We start from the raw sequence: 16,210 nt of genomic DNA, 5'->3' as shown, positions 1-16,210 counted from the left end.
GCCCTCAGTCGGTGCTCAAGACAACCTCTAGGGTTCTAGCTGTGACCCAAACTTATACGTCCGCAGGAGAGCTGGCCAGCATGGTCTCCCACCTTTGCTTCTGGAGTTCTGTGGGTGAAGGGTCTGCCGGGCAGTCCCAAAATATATGTTAAGGTTGTGTTAGGTTGTGCCCATGCTATCTCCGGTGTTGCAGTGGGAATTGTTAAAATTCGACTAGCAACGCAATCGCGACGCCTTGTATCCTGATACTCTTTGAAATGCTTCGTTTTCTCGGCGCACGTGCAAGCGGAGCTGCGAGGACATCACCCTGTTCACGTTCGGACTCTTTTAAGCAATGTGTACCTCTTTCCCCTGCGTCGTCATCATCCTCGAACCCTTTCCAACAGCAAAACGAAGCTCTAAAACGAAGCTCGCTTTGGCGAATCACGCTTCGTGAGAGAGAGAGAGAGACAGAAGAAAAAGAAAATGTCTGAGAAGCGGAAGCTGCTACGCCTTGCGTACAATGGCGCTTCAGATTTCGAACATTCCTTGCCATTCAGCGGACTTGTGATGAGGGCATTCTTGGCTGCAATGCGCTTTTCCGTTCCATTTTGAAACATCACGTCGGAAAGGGCCTTTATGTGCTCTTCCGGCGTGACGTCATTGTCATTGTTGCCTTAATTGCGATTCTTTCAGTGCTTCATTTCGTCGCACCTTTTATTGGCCTTCTTTCCTTTCCACTGCCGCCTTTTGCTCTGTTGTGGCAGCATTTTGATGCGACGCTACCGGGAGTGTCTCATCATCATGCATACCAAGCGCATCAGTATAGCAAAAGCGAAATCTAGAGTAAAGCGGTAGATATCGAAGAACAAAACGTTTATTTTGTTTATTATTTAGTTGTTTCGCATGATTTGAACATCCGTTGAACAACAGAACATCATTTTTGTTTTTGTTTTTCACTGAATAATGTTATCCACGGAACTCTACATCATTATAGTTTATCCTAAGATTCAGCACTGCGCGAACATTTTTCATTGTCTCACTTTGAAGTGTTACAATAATTAAGTGCAATTAAACACGCAATGGCGAACTGCAGCTGCGACGTCATTTGTTAGATTGGAACCTCACTAGCTTACTCAGAAGCTAAAGTAAGCGCCGCTGGACTGCTTTACTGAAGCACGCAACTCTTGCACGTCGCCCGCGCGGTGTATGATGTCGGCCTCTATGTGCGGAAACAACGCAACAAAGAAAGAAAGAAAAACAAATGTATCGTATGTCATGAAGTGTGCTGCGCCTCTCTGCGTTGCTGCACCTATCGCACTTTGCCAATGACAGCCCGTCGGCAAAAAAAGAAAAAAAAGATACACGGCAACCAATGGTATTGGTTGCCTCAGCCGCGATGTCGGCGTATTAGAGGACGCCGAATGGCGCCGGAATTCTGAATATGCAAGAGAATCAGAGCCGTTGTCTGTGCGGCTGCAAAGAAATATCCAGCAAGTTTGACGGCGCTGCCGTCAGTATGATACTGATTGAAGCCCTCATTTTTTTTCTCTCACGCATACACAAAACCGGGTTGTTTCTTCTTTCTGCTTAGCCTTTCTGCCTTTTCTTTCTTTCTTTCTCTCTCTCTCTCTTTCTCTCTCGCTCTCTATCTGTTATATGCGCTGCGACGCGCCAAATATTGACAACATTATATTTTTAGTCCATGAGAGCAACGATGTATAGTAGACCGTCCATGGTTTTGCTTTAGGTTTCTTTTGTTTTTCCTCTTTCGTGTCCCTTCAGGCAAAGTGTGGAAATGTGAGATACGATAGCGACTGATATCAATATCGGTCGGGAAGTAAAACAATACACTCAGCTTTGTGCGTAATACACATCATATCCTCAATGTATAAAGGAACCCTGTGTCCTACATTGGTCAAACGCGCGGCTCGGTTGGCTGTTCAATCTTTCCCGAAGCATCATTTTCTTTGTTTCGCAAACCAAGTCTATAATCTGAGCGATCGCTCGCAATATACAAGAGCATCTACATCTTAACTAATGGAGGGCAGCGCAAGAAAAAAAAAACTCTCTCGTACGTCTTTACCAAACCATTGATCCACCAAATGCCTGTCATATAACTGAATGCTTGTAAGCAGTCAAAGGTCCGGCCTTCCGAGACAAAGCGACGAGCAGTCCTTTTTTTTTGTCTGTGTTTCAATTCGTGGGCATGTTCCTGCATGTAATTGATCGGTGACCCATAAAGTCATGCGGGCTTAATGCCCTGAATGGCTTAGAAATGAACGCACCACTTTGCGTCGTGTTTCAAAAAACGTTTGTTGTGTTCGGTGAGCGTAAGTCCGCGCGACTGCTTTTTTTCAAACTACAATTTATCGTAGTTTAACCTTCCATGCCGCCAGGTCACTTCATCGCGTACAGCAGCGAACAGAGCATTGCTGCTTTCGCATTACAAGTTACTGTGATTGGGAAAGTATGGCGGCATGTTTATGTATTATAAAGGCCAGTTTCATCCCTGAGGTAACTTGCGTGCGTAAGAAAATAATGCACTTCCTACCACGTTAAGAGTTTATACTTAATTCAGTTGACCACTCTACGAAGACTTCAGTAAGTCGGTTTTTCACTTGCTGAACTCTCTTTCTTTTTCTGCTTTTTTGGTCAAACATACTCGGGCTTTTACTTCTCTCTTAAATCATGCATAAATGTAAACATTAGATAACGCTAGAGCGTGATACTATATATCATTTCAAGACTGTACTGATTGATCACTGTCTCATTAAATAATTACTTATTTATTAGCCTTCCCCTCTGAAATATTGTTAAATATACGTGCCTGGAATCTCACCTTCAGTCATTTTTCTATACAATGCAGCAACTAAATTCATTGCACCACGATGAATTAGCATGCATGGAAATGATTATGTGGTCATATGCTTAAGGTGTTTCGCGAATCACGTTATTTCGCATCACAGTGCACAGAACTGAGAAACTGTTCGTGCAACGATACAAGATGCTAGCAACTACGTATTTAAAAAACCGGCGGCGCCTTCAGAGATACATTGCCATATGCCCTTGTCCGCGGCTACGAATGTGAAAGCGTTTTCTGCTACGGTTATCGAGATCTGCTGCGGATGCGAAACGATTGATTGAGGCGAATTAGGGCTACGGAACCCATCATATCATGGTCGTTTATCTTGGCTAATGACGAATCCGCCTAGGGTTAACGAGAGCCGCAGTACTCAAACACGCCATGACGGGTGGTCTCCGTTTATAGGCGGGACTTAATTGCTCGTGAAAATGGTGGGTGATTAATGTTCGGTGGAGGCCTTCGCCCTTACGTACCCGTGCGTAAGGTCGAAGGTGGAAATAAATGAATAAAGAAAAACAAGAATTGCGTGCATATGCAATACCATCTTCTCCTCTCTCTTAAAGGCATTTATTTCAGACCACTTATATATTTTTGCGAAACATAGGCCCCTTTCTCGATTATAATAGATGTATTCTCACCCTAAAGTCACACAGTGTATTGGGCTACAAGCTCAAGCGTTATAGATTTATGTATCCTATAACATGGCGCATGAATTGCATAAAACAATCTATATAAGGTAATATCAAATATCGTACAGGTCGTATGCTCAAACCCATGTGTACAGTGTCGCTTTTATAGCTCCATTAGCAATAATATTATCGTCTGGCTTTAGCCTTAATTCTATGCGTCGTAACGCGTAATGCAGAAAAGCGTTATTTAGTTTCGGAGCCCAGTCAGCATTATACTATTTTGTTTTGGTTTTACGTTCCAGGATCATGGTAATTTTGACGTCCAATAAGGAAGCATAATGACTGAACGAAGTAGAGTAGATAATACGATGCACCTGTACTCGTATTAACTTTTTTCTAGCGAAAACTAGACGACATATTTATTATCTTCTTCTGGAGTGAATACATATATCAGAGCCCCCGTAAGTTGCTTTCTAGTAGCGCCTCACTGTGCGGCCGACGTATGACTTAAACAACTACATATCACTGCTGTAAAACGGCAAGCTGGGCGCGTTGGTATCGATTCATACTTCTGTGTAAAGGGTCGCTCACACCTGTAACAATCACCGGTCGCGCGACCTACTTAGTTGCAAAGCGATTGGTCGCAAATGATCGCTTTGGTCAGAGAGCGATTGGTCTGGCTCAGTCACTCGCTGCTCGATTTTTCAGTTACGCGACTGCAGTCGTAAACCTCTGAACCAAACACGTGCGCAAGGGCAGGACGTCCGCTTGTTTTACGGGGCAATGTCAATGCGAGCCGTATGCGAGTACACGTGAATTCTGTGGGGCGACGGGTATAAATCGTACGCAGGTGTGAACATCGGTCGCGGTGAGTCGCTTTTTGGCCGCCTGTCGCAAATGGTCGGGCGACCGATGCAAGTCGCAGGTGTGAATGGGCCTTAATAGCGCACCACAATAAAACAACCGGACTGGAAGGCGAAGAACGACACACGGCGCTTGTCGTGTGCGTCGTCCTTCGCCTTTAAGTCCGGTCGTTTTTTTTTTTTCGTTTTTTTTTTGTGGCAGGCTGTTACACTGAGGTACGTATCACTAATTACAAGTTTTATAGCGCGCAAACGTTAGTTGGAAGTTAGCGCTTGTGCCTGTAGTGTTTCTCTGTCCCTTGTGTAGAAGTTTCGTGCTATAAAACTTGTAATTATGGATTACCAACTATAGCCCGAAGCAACGCCTTGCTGAGTTACGTATCACTAATATCGGTCCTGCAGTTGGTAAAGAAGATGCAGATGACAGTTATGATGGTAGTCAAGCTGATTATTATACCGTCTCTCGAACTCTGTTAGTCGACAGTTTTAGTTGGGTGCCAGCAGCAGCTCAGTGGACGTATAGGTAGCCAGCCATTTTAAATGGCTGCCTATACGTCCATAGACTTGCTGCGGATGCGCAACTAAATCTTTCTATCGTTGCTGCGTCCGACCATGGTCTTTTTTTTTTTTTAGTGTGTTCCGAGAGCCTCAATGTTTAACGACATGTTTAACTAACATTCAGGTATACGGGAAAATATAAACTATTTCCTCATGTATTGTAACAATGGGAACCCTCTGGCCAGACTAACCCCTCCAGCTTTCAGTATTCGTGTGCTATCCCGTATGAGACAGCCCATATACTCACTATGAGGGATTGGGCAAGAGTCGGGGGAAATTAAGAGATGACATTTAACTTCAACTGGAAACAAGTAAAAAAAACCACCGCCCAAGCAATTCGTATAGATGGTTAACCCGCGAAGCCGAAACACGCGGCCCCGCTGTTTATCACTGGGTTGATCCCGACTGTTCATTAAAGCCTTTCTCAGTTGTTGGTTACGTCTATTCACAAATGATAATTGATGTTAGCCGCCCGTGTGCTCCTTCCTTCATTTTCAATACACCAGTAATGAGTAGTGAGGCTTGCCCAATTTCTGTGGCACATAGGCGCTAGAAGTTTTTGCGCACATAGGACTGACGAATTTTGGTTTCGCCCAGCCATACACAACTTGTCTGTAGAACGCTACATCCCATCTCATTTTTCGAAGGTCTTTGTAGGCACAGGCCGAAATATTTGCGCGCACGCTTTCTTTGGCTCGTCAAGCTGCTAACATAGCAGCCTTTTGCTCTTATCCTTGCGTTTTCTTTCCGCAAATCTGTGAAGGAAATGCTCCATAAAACTGTACTAAACTAACTATAAGCGAAGACATAAGCCTTGTCCCCGGAGAATGGTTATATCAGAAACAACCATTAACAACCTCCAGGCCACGTCGACGGCGCGGCGGTGTGTAATCGAAATGTTGCTTCTGGCGGTTTCACGGCGAAAGAGTGAGAAAGCAAACACACCACCCACGAGACACTGAATGCGAGCGCCGCACGTCCCATTATCCGACGCGTCTTTTTTCTTCATTTCTTCACGTTCCTCTCGCGGCCGGCCGCAGATGGTGGACGAGAAAGACATCGAAAATTCGCTCTAGGGCAGAAGGCGGGCGGATCGCGCAGAATTATGCGTGTCGGCGGTTTGGCCGTTCAATCTGGCGCCGGGATCAGAATACGTCGTGTGGGGTGTGCGCCAACAGGTCGCGCTGACACGTCTTATCGCGAATCGTGGGATCCCTTAAGGATCGGGGGTGGGCTACCCCGCGTATAAAATGCAAAAATGTAGCGAAAGGTTACCCACGACAGCGCCTTAAAGATATCGCCTGTGAGCTTATTTGCTTTCCGCGGGTGCTTTTTCATGCGATTGAACTTGCCGATTACGCGTTCCACATTGGCCTTGTGCCGTTTAGGAAGACTTCGAGATCGCCTCAAATGGGAGTGAAAGTAATGAGCATGCTTATCACGAGTCGAGCTTTAACCCCAATTCTTTCCTCTTCTTCTTCTTCTTCTTCTTAAGGTACCTCATATATTAGTACGGCATTCCAAACACAGCTTTCGGTATAAGCCCAGGCCGACCTCTCAGCCTTCTTCTGATAACTTCTCTCTTTCTTAGTATAAGCTGCGGTGTATATCATCCCATAAGAAGCTTTAAACGGCCGGTTACATTACTATATCATCTTTAACGTAGCCCTAATCTATACAGGCCGGATTTCAAGAGGTGCACCTTAGTTTTGTTAAATAGCCTACTGATATCGTAGCCTGTGAGAACTCTCAGAGCTTTGAGACGCACGTGTTCTTGTCTCTTTCTGTACGCACTGCCTCAATAAAAAAATTAAAAAATACGTCCCAATGCTGACGGAGGACGCTTCTTGCGTGGACTATTTTGTCCTGTTTATATTACACTTTTTTTACATGATTCAGGATGTTACGGATGCAACACTATGGCTGTGTGTGTATAGCTGGCTAACACTGCTGCTGACTTGATATACTGGACACACATACACAAATGCATAAGTTACCCGTCTGGGTAGCTTATTGGCTAAGGTGTATCTATATCGCTGCTAAACTTGAGGGTTCGATTCCTGGTCACGGTGGCCGCATTTCGGTCAGGACAAAATGCAAGAACGCTGGTTAACATGAATTTAAGGGCCCGTCAGAGAACTCCAGATAGCTAAAATGAATCCGGAGTCCCCTACTACGGGGTACCTCATAGTTCTGTCGTGGTTATGGCGCCTGCAATTAACAAAAATTTGTTTTGTTAAATACTAAAGCAAGTCGACGAGTATATAGCGGCCACTATTGCGCATTCGGTATAGAACGTGCAACACGTCATGCCGATGCCCTGGACACATCTCCCACAGGCGGCACTGCGTATTGTTTAACACTGATATAATCATTTGTTATTTTCAATTAGGTAATGTCGCGAAGTATAATTAGGTAATTTCACCAAAATTCACCCGCCTTTAAATATGTTAGTGCATATGTCTATGTGTGTGTGCGTATAAGGGGTGGGTGGGAGGAGCGCTTGGACTTCCCAAACCCCACTTCTGGCTAGGCCATTGGCTCTTAAAGAATAGGAAGCCTACGTACCTACTTTCAGGCGTGATGCACCGCGCGAAAGCATAAAGCTCAACAGCTCACGTGTAACACCACCTGATATTATACCGGTTTACTCTAACGTAAGCAAAGTCTTTGCGCACATAAGCCAGTTACCTATCAAGAATGATCGCACGTATGCAACGTAACCACAGCGTTATACTTTTGAGTACGAGATTCGCTGGCTCTTGTGAAACGTTCCTGTGGACGAGCCCCAGTCGACGGCGACCACCGCTGAGAACGTTTACATTGGCAAAGAAAGCACTTACTGTGGAAACATAACTTGTCCAAGCGTCTTAAATGCTGCGTCAGGTGGTGCTGAAAAATACGGTAACTCAGGAGAAAATGTTTAGACAGGTGTCCGCCTCGTGATGCGCACACGGACTGCGCAACTAAATGTGGTGTGACGAACAAACTCTCGGCGTGTGCACAAGGCCCTTTCGTGTCGCGTACGCAACAGCCGCAAACTCTCAGCTAAAACCGTCTATTTTTGTAGCGGGGTTTAGAGCATGACTACATGGTACAAAACGTCCAAACCATGCAAAACAGTACAGACTGTAAGGCATAGCCGCGACGCCCCAAACTGCGTTTTACCAGGAGTGTGAATTTGGTCTTGTTGGTGCTGCATGTTCTTTGTTCACGTAGCGCAAAAAATTTTGACACAGCACAAGAGAAGAGACGAAGACGAGCGCTAACGCGAATGGCAGTAGCTTGCCATCGGAACATTTTCAGTCCTAAGCGCATGAAATTACTAACGCTGGCTTACGTCAAGCTCGCATTTCTAAGACGAGATTCTTAGATGCAGCATCAAACGCGAAAATTGACCGTCGGCGGTGTCGGCGTCCAGCGGCGTCGGCGTCAACACAATTGCTGCAAAAAAATAATCACGTGATGACGTCACAGATCACCAACACTTGTGGCGTCATTATGACGTCACGATGACATCGCATAACATAACGTCACATGATGACGTCATCACATGACATCACCACTTGGTCAAAGGCGAGCTGATCGCGGAGGCAGTGCGAAACCAGGGGAAGTGCAGAAAGCTTGCAATTCCTCCGACCCTGGAGGCAGTTCTAAACCATGCACGTTCGCTGCAGAAAGCTTTCGGAGGGGGGCGGGGGAAGATCAATACCTCGACTGAGAAGAAAAAACAAGAAGATGGCTTTCGCCTTCGAGTTGTCTTAGGCGAATGCATAGGGAATCCTGTGAGTTTTTGTTTTCTTGTGAAGGAAAACCACTTGAGACCACATGCAAGACTGGGCCAGGTTGTGTGCGCTGCGATGGAAGGAGAGAAAGGAAATGTTGAGAGACCGAGAGAAAGTCGAGAGTTCATGTGCACGGCATGGAGTAGCCGACGTAATGAAAAACTCTCAGCGGAGTGCTGCACAGTGTAACTGAATGTATAGTTTCATACTCTCAGGAATAGAAGTAGCGCTTTCGTGGCTTCCTGCAGCTGTGATGCTCAACATGAAGAATTTTGTTTAATGAGAAGGATTCAGATAAGGAAGAAGTTCAGGGCTAGATGGAAGCTTGAAGCGATGAAAAATCCCTGTACGCGGGGTGTCGCCGGAGCCAACGTTTCAACAATTGGTCTTGTCTTCAAGGCAGCAATAGTAGGATCTGGCCGTAAATAATAAGCGTTTTGTTTTTAGAACCGCGAGCACTTAGACAGACGGTGTACCGCATTTATCCTTCTTTTTCTTCGCCACCAGGGAGGGCATTGCATTCGGCGCTCGCGGTGGCGAGTAAGCCTAAACGTTGGTCACTGCTACAAAGTACCCGCAAGTAGGCAAGATCAACCAGTTCCATTGGAACCGATCAATAATATTTCCCTCAGCAGCACACACACGGCAATGTGTGTACCCTCAGCAGCACACACACGGCAATGTTTATTCCCTGACGCGTTTCGTTCCCTGGAAGCGACCGAGCTCTGCACTCCAGGAGCCGCCATCGGTGACCGATGGGGTACGGGAGCCCACTCGGGGATATGTTGCAAGTGCGGAGAAGTAGGAAAATGGCGAAAAAGAAGAAAGAATAAAAAAAGGCATTTCCTCGCCATTTCTGAATTTGCCTATTCTTGCACGCCTCCGTAAGCTGGTGCTGCTAACACTCCCTTCTTTCTCGAAGAACCGCCTCGTGTTTTTCTTTTTCCCTAGTGTTTACTTTGAGCGGTTTTCTCGCCGACTTGGCACAACCTGTCCTCCCCCACCTCAACCCTCTCTCGGGAGCGCGTGACAGCTTCGTGAGGCGTGACGCACTTTAACCACACGGATTCTCGGAGTGCTGCTGTTCGGTTCGTTTTGGCTTCGTCGTCGTCGGTGCGGTCTAAACATTTGCCTCCAGCATGCTCCGTCTGGTGCTCTTTCCAAACTCTGGGGACAGAGAAGATTTAATGAGGGCGACTAAACGAAAAACCTAGAGTGCCAACGTAAACCATGGTAGTCGGACCATATGTGCCGCCCAACGTAAGAAGTGGCGAAGCCAGTTAAAACAGAAGCAAACTAAAATAGAAGAAGGCACGGTGTGGGGCTCAAGACTCGAAGCGCGAGGCGACAGGCACATATGTTAAATCTACCGGAGGAAAAGTAGCACGGAATGCGACGCTGTGATTTAGAGGTGGTTCTAGAATTGAAAAACGGAGTCTTCTCGTTTGAGAAGCGTAGAAGCAACCCACACATGGAGATTTGCTTTCATTGCTCGTTCTGTAAAAGCAGCGGCACGTTCGCGGAAGCCTAGAGCCGTGCTCTTTTGCGTTTAAAATTTCTGTCCTTATATTTTAAACCCTAGGAACATTTGTCTTCAAAGAGCACCGTTCTACTATTTGACCCCATCAAGCTCAGTCACTATTCAGGCCATATTTCTTCGAACTCCCGTTGTTTTAGGACAACGTTGGTTGTGCCACGGGAAAGGATGTCCATCTCGCTCATTTTTATATATACTATAACTAGAAACTAGTATAACTAGTATAACTAGTATTATAACTAGTAGTATAACTAGTATAACTAGCCATTTTGAACTGAAGGCACTCCGTTGCCGACAGTTATGAAGACGGTCTGCTTTTAAAAAAAGAGAAAGAAAAGACTACCTTATTTTCTCGCTTTCTATATTGATATATTAGGCTTAAGTACGCCTAACCTACTCGAAAAGAACGACTATACTGGTAAACAGGTCACCGCTTTCGCTCTTAGACCTTCTTTTTTTTTTTTTCTTACACGGTAACGAAACAACGGGGAGACTCCACACCCTGGAAATCGGCCCTCAGCTTGTATTTCTTATTTATTCCCTCCGAATTATGAAGACAATAATAATTATGAAGGTTTTACGTCCCAAAACCACGACATTATTATACGCCGTACTGGAGGGATCGGGAAAACGTTGACCACCTCGGGTTCTTCAACGTTCGCCTAAATCTAAGCACATGGGTCTGCCTCCATCGGAATGCGGCCACCACGGCCGGGATTCCATCCCGCGACCTGCGGATCAGCAGTCAAACGCCATAACCACTACATCATTGCGACGGGTATGAATTTTGAAGAGACGCGTGTAAACAAAATTCAGGTAGGGTCCCAACCACTGGCCACACGCGGCCGCGGCGCCTTTGCACTATCGATTGCACTGACGCGCTCGCGCGCGCGCGTCGGCTGTGCAACAGGTGCGAGCGTCGTTTAATCTTTCGGAAGCGCGAAAACTGACACGTTTTGAAGCTCGCGCGTTTGGCAACAGCGTACAGGAGCCGCGCATCCCTGGAGGCAACAACGTATACGCTCGCACCTCGGTTTCCTCTATAGCGGCTTCAGCCACCTGTTCCGTCCGGTGTTTGAGGGCCAGAGCGGCAGAACGTGAGACGCTTCGCAGGGCGCGCACCCGCGAGCTATGTGCTTTGCCGCCGGCGTCAATGGAGCCCTCGATCGGGGGTCCTGTTTATACGAGCATGCCTATACACATACGCGCGCCCGCCGCCGACACCACGACGGCGCGTGCGTGGAGTGGCATATCAATGAGTCGCGTGGTTTTTTTGCGGGGGGGAGGGGGGGGGACAACAATCGATCGCTGTCATTATCGGTCATTATGGGCGTTCTCGTACACGGCCAATAATTGTCAGCGTAACGACCAAAGCGACCAATTATCACACGTGCGTAGAAACGAACGACATGCTCGAGCGGAAGCAAAATAGATGAATCAGGGTCTGGGTCGCAGCGCTCGTTTGACAGATGTAATCGAAATCTTGTTTTCGTTTACGCGTGCGAAAAAAAAATACGGCTTGCTCTACATAAGTGGCCACGTTGGACCCGAGAAACGCGAAAATGAAAGTGATAGCGAGCTTTTTTTTTTCTTTGCCACTGCATCCCACGTGATCACGTCCCACAACGCTGGAGGTGAATAATGAACATAGGCGCTCTTGTGGCCACTGCGTGTGTTTTACTGACAACCGTAATCTGCACTTTAAGTTGCCCTCATCTGTTATATAACATGTGAAATGTAGTGTGAACTGCAAAGAGACCGCTTGTGTGCGAGCAATAAGGTGGAGTTTTCGGCCTTGAACATATAGAAAGCATCTTAAGTGCACAAATTAAGGACCCGCTCATCACCCACAATGACAAGTCCTTTCGTTATTTATATATTATCTTGTTTTCTGAGGTTTTCGTCGTCTGAACTGTAGATGGCGTAAAAGAGAATAACGTATAGCATGTAGCGCAAGAATTACGGGGACACAAGAAAGCAACATACACACGAGACGAGCGCTACGTGTGTATGTTGCTTTCTTGTGTCCCCGTAATTTTTGCGCTGCATGCTCTATGATGAATTCTTACAAACTCGCCCAGATTTCCGTTCTCGTAAAAATAACTTAAACCGCTTTCGCACAAACGACTCATTCCCATATAAGAATAACCTTAAACGAGCGTTCGGAACACCAGAATATTACACGTTACCATTTCATCCGCATGTTTCACCCGATAGATGAATTTCAATGCCAACATAGGCTGTTAATAAAAATTAAAATAAATAAATAGTCCGCCTGCAATGGCGAGTGTTATCTCTTTTGACATAATAGTAACACTAATAAAACAATATTGAAATCCCTCCGTGAAAAAAAAAAAAAATCACTTCAATAAAGTTGCTCCTCCCTTTGTCTGCAAGAGTAAACACCACAGGTAAGCAAAATGTAGAGCGAAGATCGTTAAAGGGAGTAACCGTAGTCAGCTTATAGTCCTGAACGCAATGAAACGTGGAGGAAAAGAAAGCGACGACAAGTTGCACCACTGACTTCAGTCGTTTGATTTTTGCTATCACGGTGCATTGTAATTGAGTTGCAGTGATAACAGGAAAGACAAGAACGAGATTGTGTGTCGCCGTCCCGCTTTTTCGATTGCCTCGTTTATTCACCAGTGTGGGTTTTGTTTGTTTTGTTTTTTTTTTCGTGATATTTCTAGAGAAAGCCATAACCAAACAGCCCAAGTTGGCAAACAACAAAAAGAAAAGATTAAAAGAAACGAAAAGAAAAGTAGGAACGTTGCTCAACTGAGACACCGCTGAGGAAAATCTTACTACGTTTTCCCTGAGGGGGAATCAGTCGATGGCAATCTCTTCGCTGTCCGTAGCAATTAACGACAACGCGACTGGAACTCTAACGGGACCTTTCTTCGTTGTACCGCTTGTTTCATTACAGCTTCCGCCTAAAAACGAAGAAAAAGAGAGTCCACGTTACTCGCGTTATTGTCCTATTGTAAAACATTTCCAGCCACTTAAGGCAAAAGGTGACGAAAGTGCCCATCGCGAATGCATAAAGTAAAGGAAGTACTTCATATCACGAGGAAAGCAAATGGTTATCACTAAAACTTAATATAACTGAAGTTTCTGTAATAAAATGTCCTTCTCATCGGAACGTCATTTTTACTAACTTTCCTGAAAAGTGCCTGTCACTTCCTCGGTTTTACTTAATTGCGCATCACCTGCATGGCGACTGAACTTCGTTACACGGTGGTTATCGTTTCGTTTTTTTTTTTTGTTTTTGTTTTTTTTTTTTTTCAAAGAGAGACTCACCTTCATCTAAGCAGCAACAACGACAGGCGCACATGATCACGGCGAATCCCACCAGGGCAACCGGTCGCCTCTTCTTCGGACACCGACGTGTCGTCGTCATCGTTGTCGTGGTCATCACGCCACCGTCCGGTCCGTTTCCCAGCACACTCCACCCCACAGTTCAGTCCAAGTCCACTAACCCAGCAGAGTTCAGTGGTTCTTTCGACGCGAGGGTCCCAAACCCGCGTCGACTTGCCAACCCGCCACCAGCTTACGCTCCTCAATCACTCGTTGCCGCCACCACAGTTCCACGAAGAGAAAGCTCACAGAAGTACCGCCGGCGGGGTGTTTCGGAGGAGTGGAAAGAGTAAGGCGAACGCAAAAGTCACAAAGCACAGCCCAAGTGTTGGTAGGAATGAGGAAGGGTGGTAACGTGCTGACCGCCTGTTGCGTTTCGTGCCCGGCTCAGCCGGGTTCGGCTCGGGCCACCGGCGGCGCACTCCGGCGCATGTCGCGGGTTCGCTGCTGCTTCACGTCCGGGGGTTCCTCTGGCGCTCCCGGTCCGGAGGCGGGCGCGGAGTCTGCGCGCGCTGTGGCCTCGGGCCTCGGGTTCTCTCGCTCAAAAAGCGTCGTCGTCGCCTCCGGCGGCAGCGGCGGCGTGCGCCTCGCCGCTAGCTCCGCGCACCGGCCCAGTGTTGACGTAATGGTTCGGCGAAACGCCGCCACTACCACAGCCGTCCCTCCCTCCCTCCCTCCCCTCGGCGGAGGAGGAGAAGTTAGAGCGCGAGGAAAACGGGCAACCGGCAATAGCGGAGAGTGGGCCGACGGGGCGGCACGGAAGGGGAAGGGAAATGTCAGCTGAATTTGCACACCACTTCGGCCGGACTTAATTGAGTTTCACGGAGTATTCAACACACCTTGGAATGAACTTCGTTGAGGTGAAAGTGGAAGGAGCTGCCTTTCGAGGCTTTCGCGAAATGTCAGGAAGCGTCTGTAGAGATGTTGTGCTTACAAATATTACTGGGGCGAATGAATAATTCACGTTATGATAGGCTTTCGAAACTAACTTTAATATGCTTCAACTCTATATATGCACGTAGCCAGCAGGGAGGTTGCATAATCGCAGAAACTGGCCACTCTTTCTAAAAGCATAGTTTAAAGTACGTCTCCTTCCTCCTACACGTCTTCATAGGCTGTCACGTACAGAGCAGCACCGATTAAAGCAAACCTTCTTACTCTACTTAGTCCTCGCTGGCCCCCTCCCCCCCCCCCCCAACTTAATTATTTCCTGTAGACTAAAGTATTAAGTGTGACACGCTCGTCGCCATCGCTAAGTTTGAGCAACGTGCGATATTGAAGTCTGTAGATCGGGGGTCTCAACCTACCTCAGCTAGCGGGCTGCAGTCATGAAATTTAGTTCGACAAGGGCAGGGACAGCGGGGGGCGAGGGCAGAGCGAATATGAACAAAATGTCACCTTTGCCATTTGAAAGAACGCCTTTCTCATATTCCACATACGTGTCATTTCTGAACGAGATTTGACGTCAGGTTTCGGAAAAGATATCGATACTGGTTTCCCCAATGACTGAAATCTGGACGCCGATTCTAAAATATAGTTTTCGTTTTACTGGGATGTTTCAACACATAACGACTGCATGAGGCCTCACGAAAAAAAAAAAATATATGCTTGAGACCAGTCCCGTCTCTGTAGCTTACACGAACAAAGCGCTATTAATTGTAATACGCCAGAAAATACTGCGATCACTATTTGGCAAAGACCTAAAACTCTATTCTGTGTGAAGCCGCGGACCGCTAGCCAATAGTCCACGACCGCATGCAGGCCGCGTGTTTGAGACCCCTGCTCTAGATGTTCAACGTGGTTCTTTGATCAACCGTTACACACTGAGTAGTGCTCAACTCGTGAACATGGTCTTGCGTGATTTTTAGTTACGTTTATTAAAGGTGCTATCTATTAAAACTATTGCTACGTGGCGCCACAGATAACGCGAAACTCGATAGGGAAGAAGACGATGTCTGAGCTCTCGTGCAGACTGGGTTCCATCTTGTATGCCTGCCTGTTTTATCGATAGTAAACATGTTGTGGGAAATCTCCTTTGCAGCCTTTATTAGCGCTCTGCGCGATACCGTCCCAACATGGCGTACGTAAGAACAGTTCAAAACTACAAGCCTCAGACCCACTTCTCCTCTTCCTCATCTTTCAGTCCGCGCCGCGCACAATTTCCAACAAAACATATTTCTCAGACGCCTTTTCCCCGTAACATTTTGGTTGAGGTGCTGGGTATTGGCTATTTTTTCAGGTGAGTAGTTCCTGGAGCAATACACACCACCTTACTTTGCCGCATTGTCCTCAAAGCGGGCCTTCTCGCAAGGACAGAATGCACTGCGGGTCAGCCAAACTTAACGAAAGAGAAAGCAACTATTTTACTGAGATGTAGACATTTGTACCTTTCTTTTTCTGTTTACTAGGGGCGCTCACGGACTTTCTCAAGTTCTTGCACATGGTGCGCTTAGCGTTTTAGGTACAAGGAATAATTCTCACACCAATTCAGCAGCTCCAGCACTTCGGTGATCGTTTCCGGATTCAATTGGCGCTCTCACTTGTGCACGCATGTAGGGCTCTTTCTATTCCCTTCATTCTGTCTTTTCTTCTATGCACCCATATTACTCCATTGTAGTGTAGCGATAGCCCGCATG

At 46.6% G+C, this 16,210-nt stretch overlaps 1 protein-coding gene across 2 annotated transcripts in view; it reads right to left on the bottom strand.

Annotated features, from left to right (window-relative positions):
* LOC119382924 (relaxin receptor 1) overlaps positions 1-14,172 on the bottom strand; it is a 115,493-nt gene extending 101,321 nt beyond the window's left edge. For both annotated transcript variants that reach the window (XM_037650839.2, XM_037650840.2), the window contains exon 1: positions 13,518-14,172. In XM_037650839.2, coding sequence (XP_037506767.1) covers positions 13,518-13,632 — 115 coding nt within the window. In that variant the 5' untranslated portion in view covers positions 13,633-14,172. The remainder of the gene's footprint in view (positions 1-13,517) is intronic.
* Positions 14,173-16,210: the final 2,038 nt, after the last annotated feature.

Source organism: Rhipicephalus sanguineus, chromosome 2 (assembly GCF_013339695.2).
Source record: "Rhipicephalus sanguineus isolate Rsan-2018 chromosome 2, BIME_Rsan_1.4, whole genome shotgun sequence".
Lineage (NCBI taxonomy): Eukaryota > Metazoa > Arthropoda > Arachnida > Ixodida > Ixodidae > Rhipicephalus > Rhipicephalus sanguineus.
The sequence above is the reverse complement of the archived record's forward strand: the minus strand, read 5'-3'. Positions and strand labels throughout refer to the sequence as shown.